Source organism: Panthera uncia, chromosome B4, assembly GCF_023721935.1.
Source record: "Panthera uncia isolate 11264 chromosome B4, Puncia_PCG_1.0, whole genome shotgun sequence".
NCBI classification, from domain to species: domain Eukaryota; kingdom Metazoa; phylum Chordata; class Mammalia; order Carnivora; family Felidae; genus Panthera; species Panthera uncia.
Window position 1 is genome coordinate 118,078,782 of NC_064809.1, and position 18,943 is coordinate 118,097,724.

Below are 18,943 nucleotides of genomic sequence, written 5' to 3' on the forward strand. Positions count from 1 at the left end.
GAAACTTTTGTAGATTTAAGTATGTTTCATGAGCAAAGGGAACACTCTCTCACCGTTGGTGAGAATGCAAACTGGGACAGCCACTCTGGAAAACAGTATGGGGGTTCCTCAAAAAGTTAAAAGTAGACCTACCTGACAAGCCAGCAATTGTACTACTATGTATTTATCCAAAGGATACAAAAATACTGATTTGAAGGGGCACATGTACCCCAATGTTTACATAGCAGCACTATCAACAATAGCCAAATTATGGAAAAAAACCAATGTCCATCAACTGATGAATGGATAAAGAAGATTATACACACACACACACACACACACACACACAAGTGAACATAGTGGAAGGGAAGGAAAAATAAAAAAGATAAAAACAGAGAGGGAGGCAAACCATAAGAAACTCCTAACTGTAGAGAACAAACTGAGGGTTGCTGGAGGGGAGGTGGGTGGGGGATGGGCTAAATGGGTGATGGGCATTAAGCAGGGCATTTGCTGTGATGTTATATGTGGTGTTTTACGTCACTGGGTTTTATATGTCACTGGGTGTTATACGGCAGTGATGAATCATTAAATTGTACTCCTGGAACCAATACTATATGTTAAGTGACTTGAATTTAGATAAATACTTGACCCTTAAGAAAGAAGGGTCATGTGGTCTTTGCCTAGTAGTGCTTCCAATGTGTGCTCTAAGAGATAAGTACCTAAGAGTATCTGGGGACTGAAGAAGGTTAGAAGCTCTACCAGTGGATGCTTTCCATAGCAAGAAGGTATGTTTGTCATATTTTGATTGTATTTGCTTTTGATGAACAAGTGAGCTTTTTTGGAAATGGGTAAAGACTTGGTGGTGGATTGATTAGATGTGTGATGTGCTGGGGTCTTAGCATTCTCAGCCTTGAGGGTTTATAGATGGCAAGATTGGTGGCCAGAAACTATGCCTTTTAAAAGCATGGGGCTGACGGGAATTTTTGTTATACTCTATATTAAGCTATAGTTAGGACAGTGTGATACTGGCACAAAGGTAGACATGAAGGTCAATAGAAAAGAATTGACAGTCTAGAAATAAATCTTTATGTTCACCTGATTTTTTTTTTGCAAAGGTGCCAAGGATAGCAATAAATCCAGGATAGCCTTTCTAACAAATGGTTTTGGGACAACTGGATATTCACATGGAAAATGTTGAACTTAGATGTTCGCCTCACACCATTATATATAAATGAACTCAAAATGGATCATAGACTTAAATGTAAGGAGCTGAAACAGTAAAACTTATAAAGGAAAAAACGGGAGAAAATCTTCAAGACCTCAGGCTAGTCAAAGATTACTTAGATATATGAACAAAAGCACAGTCTATAAAAGAAAAAATAAATAAATTGGACCTCATCAAAATTAAACATTTTTACACTTCAAAATACAACATGAAGAAAATGAAAAGACAAATGGCAGACTGAGAGAAAATATTTGTAAAACGATCTGAAAAAGGATTGAAAATATATGCACCTCAATAATAAGACAAAAATCTCATTTAAAAAATGGCTAAAATATGTGAATAGAAATTTCACCAAAGAAGATATACAAATGGGCAATATCCACATGAAAAGGTGGTCAATATCATTAGTCATCAGGGAAATGCAAATTAAAACCACAATGAGATACCATTTCACACCCACTAGAATGGTTATACTAAAAAAGACAGCAAATATTGGTGAGGTTGTGCAGAAATGGGAGTCCTCATACATACTGTGGGAATATAAAATAATGCAGCCACTTTGGAAAATAATTTGGCAGTTTCTTAAAAAGTTCAACATATACTTACCATATGACCCAACAATTTCACTCCTAGGTATTTGCCCAAGAGAAAGGAAAAGATGTCCACGCAAAGACCTGCATGGGTATATTCTTGACAGTTTTCTGCATAGTACTCAGAAATTGGAAACAACCTAAATGTTCATCAACAGGTCAATGGATAGACATCATGTGGTAAGTCCACATATTGAATATTCCACAGAAAAGGAAAAAAGAAGGAACAAACTACTGATATGAGCTGTGACTTGGACAAACCTCAAAATTATTATACTAAGTGAAAGAAGCCAGGAACAGGAGACCGTATATTGTATGATTCCATTTATACAAAGTGTCCAAAAAAGACAAATCTAGAGAGAAAGAAAGTAGATTACTGGTTGCCTTGGGACAGGGGGTGGGGGTGGAAGATGGGGATTAACAGTGAGTATAAGGGATCTTTTTGGGGTGATAGACAAGTTCTATCTGCTTTGTGCTTTAGTGTGATGGTTGCACAACTTGGTAAATTTGCTAAACATCATTGTCCACTTGCAATGGATGAACTATCAGATATACAAAACATACCTCATAAAGTCAGAGGAGGCAATGTGAAGGGTGTGATGGAGGAAGAGAGACACACACACAGAGAGACAGATGAGAATGGCTGGAGCCAGGCTGTTTGGATCTCAAACCTGGCAAGTCTAACCTCTTTGCCTCAGCTTCCTGTTAGTAAAATTGGGAAAAATAAGTTACTAATCACAAAACAGTGTTGGAAAGATTGTGATAGTACATGAAGAATACTTAACAGAATTTGGACCATAGAGAGGACTCAATAAAATATAAGCCATAATAATGATAATAATAATAATAATAGTTATTATTGATAGTACTAGTTAACCTACCAAGGATCCAGCTCTGATTTAGATAACTTAATTCAAACCTTGGAGAAGGATTGGAATGCAGCTTGCGGTTGGCAATTACTAGTCCTGTGGACATGACTTTTGGGGTATCTGAAAGGCTAAAACACAGGATTTGTCAGGCACATGCAGGCTGGGGGATTGGAGCACTGGAACCTTGCAGACGAAAGCTGCTTCTTCATGACAGCGTCGTATATAGAGGCATTAGCTGCTGCCCATAAACATGGGAGCAACGTGATATTTTAACCCCAGTCCAACAACTTTTTAGGTTATATCCCACAATGGAGCAGGTCCTCCTGGGGCAGAGGACAGGTGATTTGGAGGCATGGAGGAGGGATGCCTTGCCTAGGAGGGTTTCTAGAGGAAGAGACGTCTCAGTGAGACTTAAGAATCCCCTGACATTTCCCAGATAAAGGGTGAGGAGAGTTACCCAGGCAGAGGATATAGCTTGAGCAAAACTCAGAGGCAACATGGAGCTTGATGAATTCAGTAAAGGGCTGATATGAAGAGCAGAGTAATAAGAAATAAGGCTGGGGTCCCATGGAGGGCCTTGTGAGCCATGATAGAGAATAAAGAATGTGGATTTCTCCTGAGGACAGTGAGGATCAGTGAAGAAGCCTAAGCAGGTACTAGGACCAGCTCAGATACCTTCAGTGAGGTGGTCCCAATGGCACCCCCGCACCACACCTTGAGGGATCCTGCTCTGTTGATCAGGAGAAAATAAATGCCTTCCTAGATGTTTGCCTTTAGCCTGCTTGAGTGCAAGCGCCCCTCCAAGGACCACATCCCTACTAGTGTCTGGCAGAAAAACTGTTTCATGTTTCCCACGAGGGGCATAAAAGGCATCATGTGGTGGCTGAGAGCCTGTCTGTAAGGCCAGACCTCAGAGAAGCAGAGGACTTGTAAATGCTTCATACACTCCACCCTGGGTGTCTGCTCTGGCTGAGAGCCCATTAATAAGCCCCAGCGGCTGAGGGGCAGGTATTGTGCCGGTTACTATAGCATCACCTTGGAAAGGATCACTCTGTGAGAGCCACGGGCTGAGTGAGGCAGGAGGGGGATGTGGTCAGAAGAAGCAGGAGGGGCTGGAGAAAGGCTGCAGTTGCTGTCGCTGGTCTCAGGACACCTCGTGGGCTGAAGCCCACTTCAGCTTCTCCAGCTGCAGCCCCAGGGAGGGAGTGAGGCTGCGCTCAGCTTGAGAGTGGCTGCCAGAGACAGCGCCACAGGCTGCTGCTGAGCTTGTAGCTTTCAAGGGACTGAATTCCCAGCCAGACACTACTTGGCCTCTTTTTGCGGGGAGGGGGAGCGGTTTGTCTCCTCTTGAAAGATCTGGGCTGGGTTTCATCTCCGTTTTGATTTTAAGTAGTTACCTCCATGAGAACTGACTTCAGGGTGTTCATCGAGGGAAGCAGAGTGGTCCCCATGCTGGAAATGAGAAAGCATGACAGTTTCTGAGACTTGACTCTTAGTGCTCGGAGGTCCCCCATACCCATTCAAAATGCCTTTTAAAGCATTTGATACCTTCAAAGAAAAAATTTTGAAACCTGGAAAGGAAGGAGTGAAGAACGCCGTGGGAGATTCGTTGGGGATTTTACAAAGGTAAAGTTTGAATGCAAACTTTAGGTTTATTTCTGAGTAGTTTCACATTGCCAATGTTTGAGAGGCTTTGCTTCATGTTTTAAAAGCCACATTTTTAAAGAGGAGTGGGTAGGTCAGAATAGATGACTTTTGGATCCCCTTCCAGCTTCAACACGCTACGTCTGGAGGGGAAAAAAAAAAAAGATGCATCGAAAGTATAGGGTTGAATTAAGAAAATACCGAGATAGGTGTTCTGCTTATATGGTAATATTGGTACTTACCAGAGATGGTGATATTGCGTATTGTGTGTTTGGCATTCAATTGGAAGAGGTATAGGGAGATAATATTTCATGTTAATTCAATAATAATGACAAAATCAGGAACCACTTTATATTGTATACTTTTGGTTGAAATAATTTTTAGTAATTTTTCACCATAAATCAAAATTAAGTATGTGTTTAGATTGTTATATAAACTAGAGGGGTTGCTGATTGTGTGGTTTTGAAAGAAAAGAATAGTTACACAGTAGTTTAAAGAAAGTGTCTTTAAAAATTAGTATTTAAGACAAAAAGCCTTACATGGTTACAATGGGAAAAATATTATGTACTATCATTAAAGTGAATGTTTTTGTCCAAACCAAAAAGATAAATCTTTTTTAAAGTTAAATATATTGTTATTAGAAGGAGAGTGTGCCACAAATGAATGAATTGATGTGACATTTTAATTTGTGATTTTTTTATAGACATAGTAAATGCCTTTCTAGGTTTTATAGATGAATTAATAAGCAGTCCTTATGTACAAGGTAAGACAACTTCTTTAATCCCTCTGATATAAATAAATGTGAAAAATACTCCTGATAAGATTTTTATATATTTGAATGATTATTTCTAATCCTAATGAGTGAAATGCCATCTGGCATCTCCTTTTAACTTGTATATGTTATCTCTTCAATGAAAAAAAAAATTAGTATTCAAAAGACTATTTCTAGTCACACAGAGATGCATTCCATTCCTTGGATTTTATAACACAGGGGCTCCTGTCATTGTGAAATTTTCCACTATATCACTCTTGATGAGCTTTCCTAGTAAGAGAGCTGGGGTCAGCCCCTCATTAATTTAAAAGTTAAAAATGGAAAGGTTTCGATTAGACCTACACTGAATTATCGTGTATAGGTAAAAACCTAGCTGACAGCAGGATAAACCAACCAAACATAGCAAATGATTGTAATGACTTTTTCTTTGAAGAATGTTTTATCCTTGTGTTGCACACTCCCCAGGTAATGTCCATCTTACTGTGGTGGTGTTCATTTGATTAAAAATGGAAAAAGAAGGTACAGTGTCTTGATTGGCATATTCAAGTATAATGACAAAGGAATCTGACAAAGTCAGGCATAAAAACCAGAGTTGACTACGATCACCATTATAATCACCAGGCTCTGTACCTTAGTTTATAAAATATTTGACAAAGAATTACTTAGGAATTTTCTTTCCAACGTTAAGTTGAATTGCTTTTTTGAAATTTAATCACTTTCTTTGGTAAGAGACTATTGTAAGAACTGGTTTTGCTATGTTTGATTGGATGATCCTCTTGAAGATCTTTTTGTTTGCCAGATTGGTTTGCTTAGGAATAGAACAAAATTCATAATTTCCCAGTTGTGCGACCTCAGCCCTAAACAAAGCTATGTGTTTAGGACTCTGAATGGTTTCCTTGGAACTGAATCATGACACAATACAAAAATGGCTAACACAGGGCTAGAGATGCAGAATGCACTAAAATGCATGCTAGATGTTACCACTGTTGTCTTAATTGGAGAATGACTTGAGAAAAAATAGAGCCAAACTAGAACCTCTTCTTTCAGTGATTCTAGAAAGAAGTTATTGACAGAGGATGGTTAAAAAAAAACAGGCATTAATTGACCAGCAAGTCAAGTTTACCCTAAGCTCTAGCAGTCGTTGAACAAAGCTCCAGAATTAGGGCTCCTCCAGTGAGACCAACTCTGCTACACACTCGATGTTGACCTTGTCTTAGAGGTACTTATATATAAAGGGCCTTGCCCAGGGTCTGGTATATAATGACCATTCCCTCCACTTGCTAATTTTTCACCTAAAACCAGTTGGCAGAATCCAATGGGGAAAAAAAATCAGAAGAAACTGTTTTCTGTTTTGTAAGGAACAAGAACATTTGGAAGTTAGAAACTCTGACTTCCTAACTTACCAAGCAGTATATAACTCACTGATGTCTTGTAATATTTGATACTGAAATCATCATCTAAATGGAATTCTTGGGGTGCTTTTTAATTACTGAGCATTCTGCACAGTCAGGGGAGTGGCAAATGCATAGGGAAGCATTTGAAGTTTGCACCTGGCGCTGATTACAGTCAGGCATTATTAGCCTTCCTGTTACTCCTGGAAGAGTTATTGATAAAAAGGAGCTGGACAATTTAATCAGCTAAAAGTACAATAATATTTCAGAAGCGTAGGAAGAAAGAATACATTTATTTATAGCCCAGTATTAGAACAGATGACATAGAAGGCATTAAATTTGGAAGTTAACATCTAGAAATTGACATGTAGATTTGTTCAACTTCCATGACAATATGAGTGTCCTCTAATTGTCTATGTGTAATAAAATGATAGTGGCAAACATTATATATTCCAGGCACTGTAAACTCATTTACTTGTATTAAACCCTATGGGGTGGGGCTATTACAGTTACCATTTTACAGATGAGAAAGCCGAGGCACAGCGAGGTTAAGTAAGTTGTCCAAGGTCACACAGACTATAAGTGGCAGAGCTGGGTTTCTGACCAGACCTTCCATGACCACTATTCTTACTCATTACACTATGTGACCTCTCTAAGTGTCTTTGCTCTTCCCACTTACTGACTTGAGACTTAATGACTCATGTAGGCTTAGGGAGTCACTTGGGCCGCAGCGTAGCCAGCAACGCTGGCATAAGATCATTGCCAAATGATCTTATGGCAAGTATGGGCTTTTCTCCTAATCAATTGTAGTATGTAGTATTGAAGACTTCCCCCAAGGGAAACTGAAGGGGTGCCTACTCTCCTTATAAATATTTTTATCTTCCCTTTAAAGAGATGGACCAATCCCTGGGTGTTGTGTCCATCCTCAACACTCAGTGCCTGTGATTTCAACATATGCACCAGACATGCCCCGTGTGCTCCATTGATAAACACAAGTGCGTGAGAGCAGGCTCTGAGGTCAGGTGGGCCCGGCCCGCAGTTCTAATTGCTGTGACATCATTTACTTTCTGCCTGTAAAACCCCAGGCAGCTTGGCTTCCACTTTTGCAGCCAGGGTAATTCTAGAAAAACAAAGTCAGATCACATCTCTCCTCTGCTCAAAACCTCCCCACGGTTCCCCACCTCTCTCAGAGTTAAAGCAAGCATCTTTTCAATGGCCTTCAAGGCCCTACATGGGCTGTGGGAACTTGAGAAGTCTGGCATTTCTGGCCTTCTTTCCCTGCCTCATTCTGCTCCAGCCATACTCTGCACTTTTATTGGAACTCCCCAGACCCACTGTCTTCCCAGACCTACTCTTTTGCCAGATGATGCACCCTATCTTTTTCACCCTGAAAGCTTTTCTCTCTAATAGACTGATGGTTTGTTCTCCCATGTTCATGTCTCTCATCAAAGGTTACCTTCCCAGGGAAGACTTTCCTGACCATCCTATTTAAAGATAAAGCCCCCCTCCCCCATTCCCTGTTTCTCTTCCCTGCTTTATTTTGCTCCATTTCTACCTCTAAAAGCAGAGCCTGAAACAGGGATTTGGAGAGTCTAGGATATGATTTATTGGGGGTGAAGTTGGGAGGGAGTAAATCAGGATAGTAAAGGAGAACACCAAGCAAAGATGTGATCTTAGGTAATGCACAGGGGTCGGAGCGGGAGGATCTGGGGCATAACTGGCACTGAGTTGTCCCTTTAAGCAAAAGAGCCAGTCTTTTATGTCTCTGCATCAGTCAGTCATTGACTGTGGGCTGTCCCTGCTGAGGATTAGGACCAGTTCAGGACCAGTCAGCCATGCCACTTTGGTGACCTTTGGCGTTGCTTTTTGGTCTTGGCCTGAGGACACCAACATGACTGGGCAGCAGTTATAACTATATTTAATAGAATTTTCATTGCATTCCCAAGTGGAAAAATTCTTCCTTGGGCATCAGAACTCCTAAACCCAGTGGGTCTAAAATTGAAGAGGTGAAATATTCCAGAAGTGGGTTACTGGGAATGATGATAAATGGACTACTTCTACTTTTATCCCTTCTTTCTCAGACCAGTGTATTCCACCTGTTGGGGACATAGCACTATTACAATAACTATCGGTTTATGGAACATACTGCATCCTGAAGGATGGTGCTCTATCCTCGCAGGCATTCCTCTCTGAACTGATACCTCAGTGGCATCTTTAAGAGGCTTCCTCAGCTCTGGCAGGCTACCCTTCTGCACACTGCAGCTTGTGGTAGGTCCAGTGGATGCCATTGTTATGCGCCCCCTGCTATATTTCCTTTGCCATAAATTGGGTGTCTTGATCTTAGGTGATGTTATGTGGGATTTCATGTTGGCTGATCAGGATTCTGTGAATCCTCAGATAGTGATACTGGCCAAGACTTGCAGGCTCATATATGGAATATATGTCAGCCCCACCCACTCAAGATGAATTGCTACTCTTTCCAAGACGGAAGGAGTCAGATATAAATAGTTTGCCACCAAGAGGCTGGTTTCTCCTGAGGGATTGTGCCATAGCAGGGACTCAGCATTGGTTTTGGTGCTGACAGCAATGGTAGCCACGTCAGTCTTGGTGAGTGGGATCCCAAGCACAGTCTCCAGCTCTGCTACCATGGCCACTCCACGTGCCACTGCTCTAGAACTGGGCGGCTGAGAGCAGAAGCTGGCTAATATCCACCAGCCAAGCCAGCCGTCCATTGACCGTTCAGTTCCCTTTCCAAAGGGAAGGTCTGTGATGTGTGTTTATGAGCAGCCCAAACATCTCACACTTTGTCTGTACTCTGTGTTCATCCTCTTGTCTGTCAGTTGCTGTGAGTCAGACCCCTCAAACACCATTCTGACCTTGCTATCCTTCTCTCTGATCTTGAAGTGCTGCCATTGGCTTCTGCTACTGCCAGATTCTAGTGTTCTGACTGCCCCGGGGAGCCCAGTTCTGGAACAGTATCCCCTGCTGTCAGACGGGATCTGCCTAGGACAGCCACTGCAGAGAGGCTCACTGGTGCTGATGGCCCCATGACCCTGCATTCCTTATTGCCTTGGTAAATGGAATGTGGTTCCTCTGGCTTCCTGAGGAATATAGTTAGCTTGTGGGTTTTCTGCCTTATCTAGTAAATACATATAGCATATCTCCTTTTTTGAGACTTTCAGTCCCTTTCTCTACAATCTGCCATAATAGTTCTGGCATTTCTCCTAAAAAACAAAAACAGTTGGGGTTCCTGGGTGGCTCAGTCGGTTGAGTGTCCGACTTTGGCTCAGGTCATGGTCTCGCAGCTTGTCGGTTCGTGCCCTACCTTGGGCTTTGTGCTGACAGCTCAGAGCCTGGAGCCTGTTTCGGATTCTGTCTGCCTCTTTCTCTGTCCCTCCCCTGCTCGTGCTCTGTCTCTCTGTCAAAAATAAATAAACATCAAAAAATTTTTTTGAAAAAATAAAAAACAAAAACGGTTAAAGGGACACCTATTTATTGACGATTCTGATTGACATTGAAAATATGTCATGAATTTTTATTCTAAATAACAGACCTCAAAATTTTAGCTAATTTAATCCTCACTAATTCATCTATATGGGCCACTCAAATTTAGTAGTCACTGCAATAGGCATTAAAAAATGAAATAGGCCTATAATTTAGGTTTATCGGACAAAGAAGGAAAGGAGAGAAAGTGGGCCCCTGAACCCAAAGAAGAATATTCTTCTGGCCTTGATTATTCTCTCTTTGAAATGAATCTGAATGGCAAGAGGAATGATGTTGGACATGCTTATTAAACCATGACCTGACTTCTCCTGGTCCCTATCTTTATGTTCTTATTCAAAGGGTGAAGTCATTCATGGTCAGAAGTCACTGATAGTCAAATCCACTTCAACAATCTGCTCTGCTCAATTATTGACCCACAAGAAACTCTTGAGTCATTTTTTTTTTTTTAAACGTGAGAGTGGCCAATCTCTGCCCACAGTGCAATAATGACTAGAAATTAGTACATAATTATTCTTTTTAAACAAGAGAGAAATTGCCAGGCTCTTCTTGGCATCTCTACTTTGTCTAAACCTCTGAGAGCCATACTAGTAGCTCATTAGAACTAGTTCTTCTGGCCTTTGCCAGGATGTTAAATCCTGTCTCAAGGGAGAATGCCCCTTGCATTAATTTTTCCTAAGGCTGCTATAACAAAGCACCACAAACTGAATGGCTTACATTTATTTATTCTCTTACCATTCTGGAGGCCAGAAGTCCAAAAGCAAGGTGTCAGCAGGACCACACTCTCTCTGAAGACTCTGAGGAGGATTTATCTCTGCCTCTTCCTCGCTTCTGGAGGCTGCTGGTAGTCCTTGGCATTCCTTGGTTTGTAGACACACATCACTCCAGTCTGTGTCTGTTGTCACATGGCTTTCTTCCCAGAGTTTCCGTGTCTATCTGCTAATTCCCCTATTTTTATAGGGACACCAGTTATTGGCTAAGGGCCCACTCTGATCCAGTATGACCTCGTCTTAACTTGACTACATCTGCAAAGACCCTATTTCTAAATAAAGTTATATTCACAGGCACTGGAAGGTTAAGATTTGAACATATATTTTTGTTTTTATTTGGAAGCACTGTCCTGATTTTTAAACTCTGGAAATTAGGGGCACCTGGGTGGCTCAGTCGGTTGGGCGGCCGACTTGGGCTCAGGTCATGATCTCGTGGTCTGTGAGTTCGAGCCTCGCGTCGGGCTCTGTGCTGACAGCTCAGAGCCTGGAGCCTGTTTCAGATTCTGTCTCCCTCTCTCTGACCCTCCCCTGTTCATGCTCTGTCTCTCTCTGTCTCAAAAATAAAAATAAACGTTAAACTCTGGAAATTAATCCAAATTCTAAAAAACCATACACACACCAAACCATAAACCGAAACCTGTCTGTGGGCCAGACTGGCCTTTGAGTTGTCAGTTTGTCACCTGTAGCTTAGGCTTTTGGAATAAAAAAGCCATAGAGACCAAGTCTTTTTTTTTTTTTTTTTTCTTATGATCTATCTTATCATGTCCTGATTAGGTAATAAGAACTGACTCTGTCCTTGAATGAGGGGACAGGAAAGGTTGAAATTACCTGGAGAAAAATAAAAACAAGTTAACACTTCAAAATTTGTGGAAATGTGCTAGGTGCTAGGGATACTTGGCTCCTGACTTTGAGCTTATAGTCTACTGGAAGAGGGAGATATTAATTTGAAAAATTACAAAAATACAGGTACTATGACATTATTGATTGGGTAGGAGTTGACCAGGTGCATTATTTTGAGATCTTTTTGAATCTGATGTCCTGAAAGCCACACTCATGAGATCCTATTTCAAATCCCAAACTAGCTCTGGGAGTCAGATTTTAATTCCCTTCCCCCTTTTTTAAAACTTATCATTTCATGGGGTGCCTGGGTGGCTCAGTTGGTTAAGCATCTGACTTTGGCTCAGGTCACAATCTCATGGTTCATGAGTTCGAGCCCTGCATCGGGCTCTGTGCTGATAGCTCAGAGCCTGGAGCCTGCTTCAGATTCTGTGTCTCCCTCTCTCTTTGCCCCTCCCCTGCTCATACTCTGTCTCTCTCTCTCTCTCAAAAATAAATAAGGCATTAAAAAAGAAGTTATCATTTCATGATTATTTATCAGGTGCTAGGAATGATACTGAGTGCTTCATAAGTTTTATCTCATTTAGTGCTCACAATAGTTCTGTTCAGAGAGGTCTAAGTAACTTGCTCAATATCAGACAGCTAATAAATACCAAACTCAGCATTTGACACAGGACTGTCTGACTCTAGAGCATGTTCCTTCAATCCCTCTTCAGTATTGCTTCTCAGAACCTTTAAAAATGTTTACTTAGGTGAAGCACTTGATATTTGTAAGGTGCTTTCTGGTTAGGTCCTGCAGCATTCTAGAAGTAGGCTTGATATCAAATCTGGGTTGTGTTTTCACTTCACCCACTGCAGCTGGGTGACTCTTGGGCAAGTCTCTTTTCAAGTGTTTTAAATGTTTTTAAATGTTTTTTAAAATATTTATTTATTTTGAGAGAGAGTGAACTCAAGTGGGAGAGGGGCAGAGAGAGAGAGAGAGAGAGAGAGGGTGAGAGAATCCCAAGCAGACTCCACACTGTCAGCTTGGAGCTTGAGGTGGGCTCAATCCTAGGACTGCAAGATTACGACCTAAGCTGATGTCAAGAATCAGATGCTCAATCAACTGAGCTACCCAGGCACCCCTTGGGCAAGTTTCTGAAATGTTCTGAGTCTCAGTCTCCCAAGCTGTAAGAGAGGAATAAATTCTACTTCTCAAGATTGTTCTGAGGATTAAGGGAGATATTATATATACACATATATATAATACCTCACCCTGTACTAGTGAAGGGTGTAGTCGATATTTTTCAATTCCCTTGCTTTTTCCAGTAGAATAGCAACTTAATGATTGTGTAAAAACCAGTCTGAAGTAAATGTGACCCTTCTGGAAGGTAAATTAGAGTACCACATTAGTCTGCTTGTGCTGCTGTCACAAAGTACCAGAGACTGGGTAACTAACTTAGCAGAAACTTATTTTCTCACGCTTTTGGAGGCTCCAAGTCCAACATATTACCTCTTTAGGGCCCTTTGTCCAAATACATTCTGAGGTCCTGACGGTTAAGGCTTCAACATAAAAATTGAAGGTGGGAACCGTGGGGACACAGTTCAGCCCATAATACATACTTACCAGGGGCACCTGGGTGGCTCATTCGGTTAAGGGTCTGACTGGCTCAGGTCATGATCTTGTGGTTCTTGAGTTACATTGGGGTCTGTGCTGACAACTCAGAGCCTGGAGCCTGTTTCAGATTCTGTGTCTCCGTCTCTCTCTGCCCCTCCCCCGCTTACACTCTGTGTGTGTGTGTGTGTGTGTGTGTGTCTCTCAAAAAATAAACATTAAAAAAAATAAACACTTACCATAAGTGAGCAAGTGAATGGATTTTATTTTATTTTATTTTATTTTATTTTATTTTGATGTTTGTTTATTTTTGAGAGAGAGAGAGAAAGAGAGACAGAGAGCAAGTGGGAGAGGAACAGAGAGAGAGAGAGAGAATCTGAGAGAGAGAGAGAGAGAGAGAGCGAGAGCAAGAGCAAGAGCGAGAGAGAGAGAGAGAGAGACAGAATCCGAAGTAGGCTCCAGGCTCTGAACTGTCAGCACAGAGCCCAACGCAGGGCTCAAACTCACAAACTGTGAGATCATGACCTGAGCTAAAGTTGGACACTTAACCAATTGGGCGACCCAGGCGCCCCACAAGTGAATGGATTTTAAAAGTCATAAAATGATCTGTAAGTCTGTTTGCTTTGTGCTCCAAATGTTGACCTTACTGCCTACCAGACCAAATCAAACCAAACCTGCTCCATAATTACTGGATACATTTGAATTCTTAAGTAAGTAAGCAGTTAGACTCCTGGGGCTGAGCTGTTTACTGGACAACTGTTTGTGAACAGTGAGCTTGTACTTCTCTAGTGTGTAAGGAGCCAGCAGCCCACAGATAGCAGCTCTCTGTATTTGGAGAGACAACAAGGCAGACGTTGCCCTGGCAAGAATGAAGATTCTTTGATCTTATAGACCAAGCGCAGACAAACACCTAAAAACTTAATATGATAAAGAGCTCTTTAGGATAATTAAAGCTCTCCACTTCCGAAGAAAGGAGTCCCTTTTTCTTACTCTTCTGACCCCACTCCTCTTTAGAAAAACAAACTCGTTTCTGGGCAAGGGTGAATAGATCTTTGTTCCACTATTTAACTGTTTTTAAAACAACTCAAACCTGACTCTGAGGCCCTAGCCTGGTGTAAATGAACTTTCAGTTGATATGGGTGGGCCCCTCCTGCCACAAACAGATTATGCAAAGGACCCACATACAACTCAGGAGGTCCCTCTAGTGGGGGTGATCCATGTTTGGGTCTGGTTCCATGGTGGCTTGAAGTCTGGTGACTCTGCTAGTACTTTAAGCAAGGGAAACTGGGACCCAGGGCCCAGGCCTCTTCTCCACAGCTCCCCATATCCTATCTCCAACTCAGGGGAGTGCTGTAAGAGGTGGTTCAATTGAGGTGAGGCAGCTATAGGTCCTGCTACTTGGGGAGCCCACACTTCTTTCCTTGTGGTATATCTTCCTGTTTACCACACTCTTCTTTCCTTTCTCTCTGTCCCCCATACTGTTGTGTCCTCTCTGGAAACTCTCAGGACACCCAAGATGGCATCATGCACACGGAGAGTGCTTGTGTTGGTTCAGGTCCTCCAAGAAGGAGATGCTAGGACAGGAACAGATTCTCTAAGGGAAAATAGGGAAAGAGCTGAGGGGGGCTGGGAGAGCATTTGGACTGTGATGCTATCTGTGTAGGGGAAAGGGTGGGGAGATTTTGTAGAAAGAGTCTCAGACTACACCCCAGTACTAGAAGATTTTGTAAGACCAATGGGGAGTCCTGGAGCCAGTTGCCCATCAGAGGCGTCCCACCTCTTGCAGGAAAGGGCCTGCCTTCTATCCCTTCTGTGTTCAGTGTTTGGTGGGAAGCAGCCTGTGGGAAGGTAGTACTCCAGCCAAAATCCTGGTGCATTCAGAGCATATCAGCTGGGATTGTCTTTAATTAAGCTCCTCAAGACTCCATGGTGCCTTAAAATGTTAGTCTGTGTTACTCTTCATCCAAAGCACGTGACTGATTATAGAGAAATGCTAAGCTTATAGCTTGTAACAATTTTATTACTAGCAGTAATAGTAGTAATTACCATTTACAAAAAGCTCTTTTATGTACCAGGCACTGCACTAAATAATTTACGTGCATATTGTGTCATTTAATCACTAAAACAACCTTATGAGATAGCTATGATCATTAGCCCATTTTAGAAATGGGTGTTGTTATGGACTGAATTGTGTTCCCCCCAAATTCATATGTTGAAGTCCTAACCCCCAGTGCCTCAGAATATGACTGTTTTTGGAGATAGGCTCTTTAAAGTGGTAATTAAAAAAATCATTATTTCACTATATGCTAACTAACTTGGATGTAAATTAAAAAGTAAATAAAAAAAAGGTAATTAAAAAGAGAGAGAGTGAGAGGGAGACTCTTAACTATAGAGAACAAACTGATGGTTACCAGAGGGGAGAGTGGGAGGGGGAATGGTTGAAATAGGTGAAAGGGATTAAGCATACACTTATCTTGATGAGCCCTGAGTAATATACAGAATTGTTGAATCACTATATTGTACACCTGAAACTAATATGACACTGTATGTTAACTATACTGGAGTCAAAATTAAAAGCTTAGCAAAAGAATAAATAAAAGAATGCAGAGATAAAACAAACAAAAGAATACAAAGATTAAACAAACAAACAAACAAAATAGGTAATTGAGTTAAAATGTAGTCTTTAGGGTGGGTCCTAATCCAAATGACTGGTGTTATATGAAAAGGACATTTGGGCACAGAGATATGCAGAGGGAAGGTAATGTGGAGACAGCCATCTGCAGGCCAAGGAGAGAGGCCTTAGGAAAAACCAATCCTGCCAAGGATTGACCAGGATTGATCCTACCAAGGATTGATCCACCTTGACCTTGGACTTCTGGCCTCCAGAACTGTGAAAAAATAAAGTTTTGTTGTTTGAGCCACTCAGTGTGTAGTACTTTGTTATGGCAGCTCTGGCAAACTAATACCAGCATATTGTGGCTTAGAATGCTCAAGTGGCTTGGCCAAAGTCACAGGCTAGCACATGGGAGAAATAGCATTCAGTTGCTTTCATTCCAGAGTCCATTCTCTTTCCTCTACTTGGGTTGTTCAGGGTGGCTTGGGCAAGGGCCACAAAGTCATGGAATGTAGATGGCAAGGTGACTCAGGAAGATCACTGAGGCAGAACATAGCCTGGCAAGCTGGGAACACCCATGAGAGGGAACCAGGAGACCTGATAGTCAGGAGAAAACCTTTCCATCTTGCCTTTACCCTCTTCTGGCTGTGTGGTCTTGGCCAATCCACTCTTGCTTTCTGGACTAGAGTTACATTTGTGCCAAATGGAAGTATTAGCCTTCCTATGTCTCACTGAACTGTTTTAACCGTAATGAAATCATGATATGAAAGTGTGGGGAGAGAGAACTGAATTTGCTTTATACAAATATTAGTGTGGTTGTATATTATCCCTGTTTTAGCAAATACTAAGAGTACTATAGTAACTCTCTGTCAACATTAGAGCATTAGTTTTCCATGCTATTCAAATTATATATGTTCTGATGCCAGAAATTCATGGAGAACAGTGGGGCTGCACATTATGCAGAGTCCTAGGACTCTTAGACATCAGTGTAAATGGCAATACATGGCATCAATGCTCAATCTAGCAGAATGGGCTATTAAATGTTTGTGAGGATTAATGTAATAAAAGTAGCTGGTATATATTGAGTTTTTACATGTGTTAAGTTCTGTTCTACATGATCTAAATATAATAATCCACTTATGACAATCCTGAGCAGAACCCCACAAAGAAGAAACTATTTTTATAATTCCTAGGTTACAGATGAAGAAACTGAAGCCCAGACATGTTAACTAGGCCAAAGTCACACAGTTAAGTAAGTGGAAGTGTAAATATTCAAGCTAAGTCACACTGGCTCCTGGATTGGATATGGGGTGGAGAAGGAATGAAGCATCCAGGATGGCTTCAAGATTTTTGCCTGAGCAACCAGTGGAACAAAATTATCATTCCTTGGGATGGGAAAGATTTTAGGAATTAATATTTTTGGGGGAAACTCAGTTTGGGTATGTTAAGTTTGAGATGTTGATTATGTGTCCAAGGAGATGTCAATTAAGTCTCTATATGAAAATTGGGATCTGTCAACATATGCATTGTATCTAAAGCCCACAGATGGAATAAGGTCATCTATAGAGTATCAATAGAAAACAAAAGAGATCTGTGGGCTGAGTCCTGGGCATCCCAGTGCTTATAGGTCAAGGAAGTAGGGAATCAGTCTAAGGGGACAAAACAGAGGGAGTACTCAGAGCATTAAGAAGAAGAGCACATGAGTGTGGTTTCCTGAGAGAAAATAAAGAAGAGAGAGTAATCAGTTGTATTAAGTGCTGCTGATAGGCTGGCTACATGACGACCAAAGATTGAGGACCATTGGAATGAGCTGATGACCTTAAGAAGAGCAATTTTCTTGGACAGGTTGGGGGATACCCGGTTGGAGTGTGTCCAAGACAGAATGGGAGGAGAGGAATTGAGGACAGTAACTTCCAATTTTTCTAAAAAAGGAAGATGAGAAATGGGAGGGAGAGGTAGCTGGAGGAGAAAGTGTTTTTATTTTAAATTTTAAGGTGGGAAAAATAAAAGCATGTTTGTAGACAATAAGAATGATCTAGTAGAGAGGAGAAAATAATTGATGAGATATTGGAGCGGGAATTTCTGGAACAATATCCTTGAGTAGATGAGAGGGTGTGAGATCTGATTGGCCTTGGGTAGAAGCATGGATAATTACTGAAGAAAAGGTAGAATACATCAGTATAAGTGCAGTTAGGTAGATAGGTACACTGAGAGGTTGTTGAAGTTCTCTTCTGGTTTCTTCAGTGTGCACACATTTATTAAGCTACCACTCTGAGCTCAGTTAAAATTGAAAGTTCCTTCCCTTGTTTTATCATTGCTCTTCACTTTGATTTCAATAAAACCTGCATCTTCCAGTAATTATAGCTCCCTGTATATGTGTATTTCTTCCTCATCAGCTTAAGAGATGAAGGAGGGCAGAGAACCTGTCACATTCTTCATTGTTCCCTAACAGTTGGCACAGTACCTGACACACAGTACTCACTGAATAAATACTTGATGAATTGAATTGAATCTAGCTTACTTGTTTCTCTATACATATACTTTAGACCTGATTTTGCTTGAGAATTAAGAAGCTTCCAAGATCATATTCTCTATGGATTGGTGGGAAAATTATTCCGTGTTTCAATCTATTCTGTTAATCATTGTATTAGCTACTTATTACTGAATTTAATATTCATGGAAACTTATAAGGTTTGCTCATTTTTACAAAAACTTGAACATTAATTAGGCCATGGCAACATCCTCAAAAGGGTTACAATACATAAGAAGATACAAATAGCTCCTTTTATAATTGACATAGTGTTCAGTTTGCCAAATTACTTTTTTTTTTTTTTTGAGAAAAGGGTAAATTCACTATAACTGACATACCATAATCTGAACCTATAGAAGTCAATGAAAAATCCTACCATCCAGTTAAAAGGTGCCAAAGGATCACCTCCTTAGAAGAACCACCTAGGAAGAAAGGATATACAACCAACTGGGTACATGTTGTGAGAGAAAATGTACCTCCCTACCTCTAGCTAAGAAAAGAATCTGCAGATGGGTTGATTTTCCACTGTGTATCTTTTTAGCAAACTTTAGGTGACACTAAATTGAAGGTCAAGTGTGATAGTTAGCTGGGTCATTCAATATAGTTGAAGTCTGTCAATACTCTTCC

At 41.0% G+C, this 18,943-nt stretch overlaps 1 protein-coding gene across 1 annotated transcript in view; it reads left to right on the plus strand.

Moving 5' to 3' along the window:
* Positions 1-3,677: 3,677 nt before the first annotated feature.
* SLC17A8 (solute carrier family 17 member 8) overlaps positions 3,678-18,943 on the plus strand; it is a 48,786-nt gene continuing 33,520 nt past the window's right edge. The window contains exon 1 of the mRNA XM_049626155.1: positions 3,678-4,289. Within this exon, the coding sequence (XP_049482112.1) occupies positions 4,189-4,289 (101 nt within the window). The 5' untranslated portion in view covers positions 3,678-4,188. The remainder of the gene's footprint in view (positions 4,290-18,943) is intronic.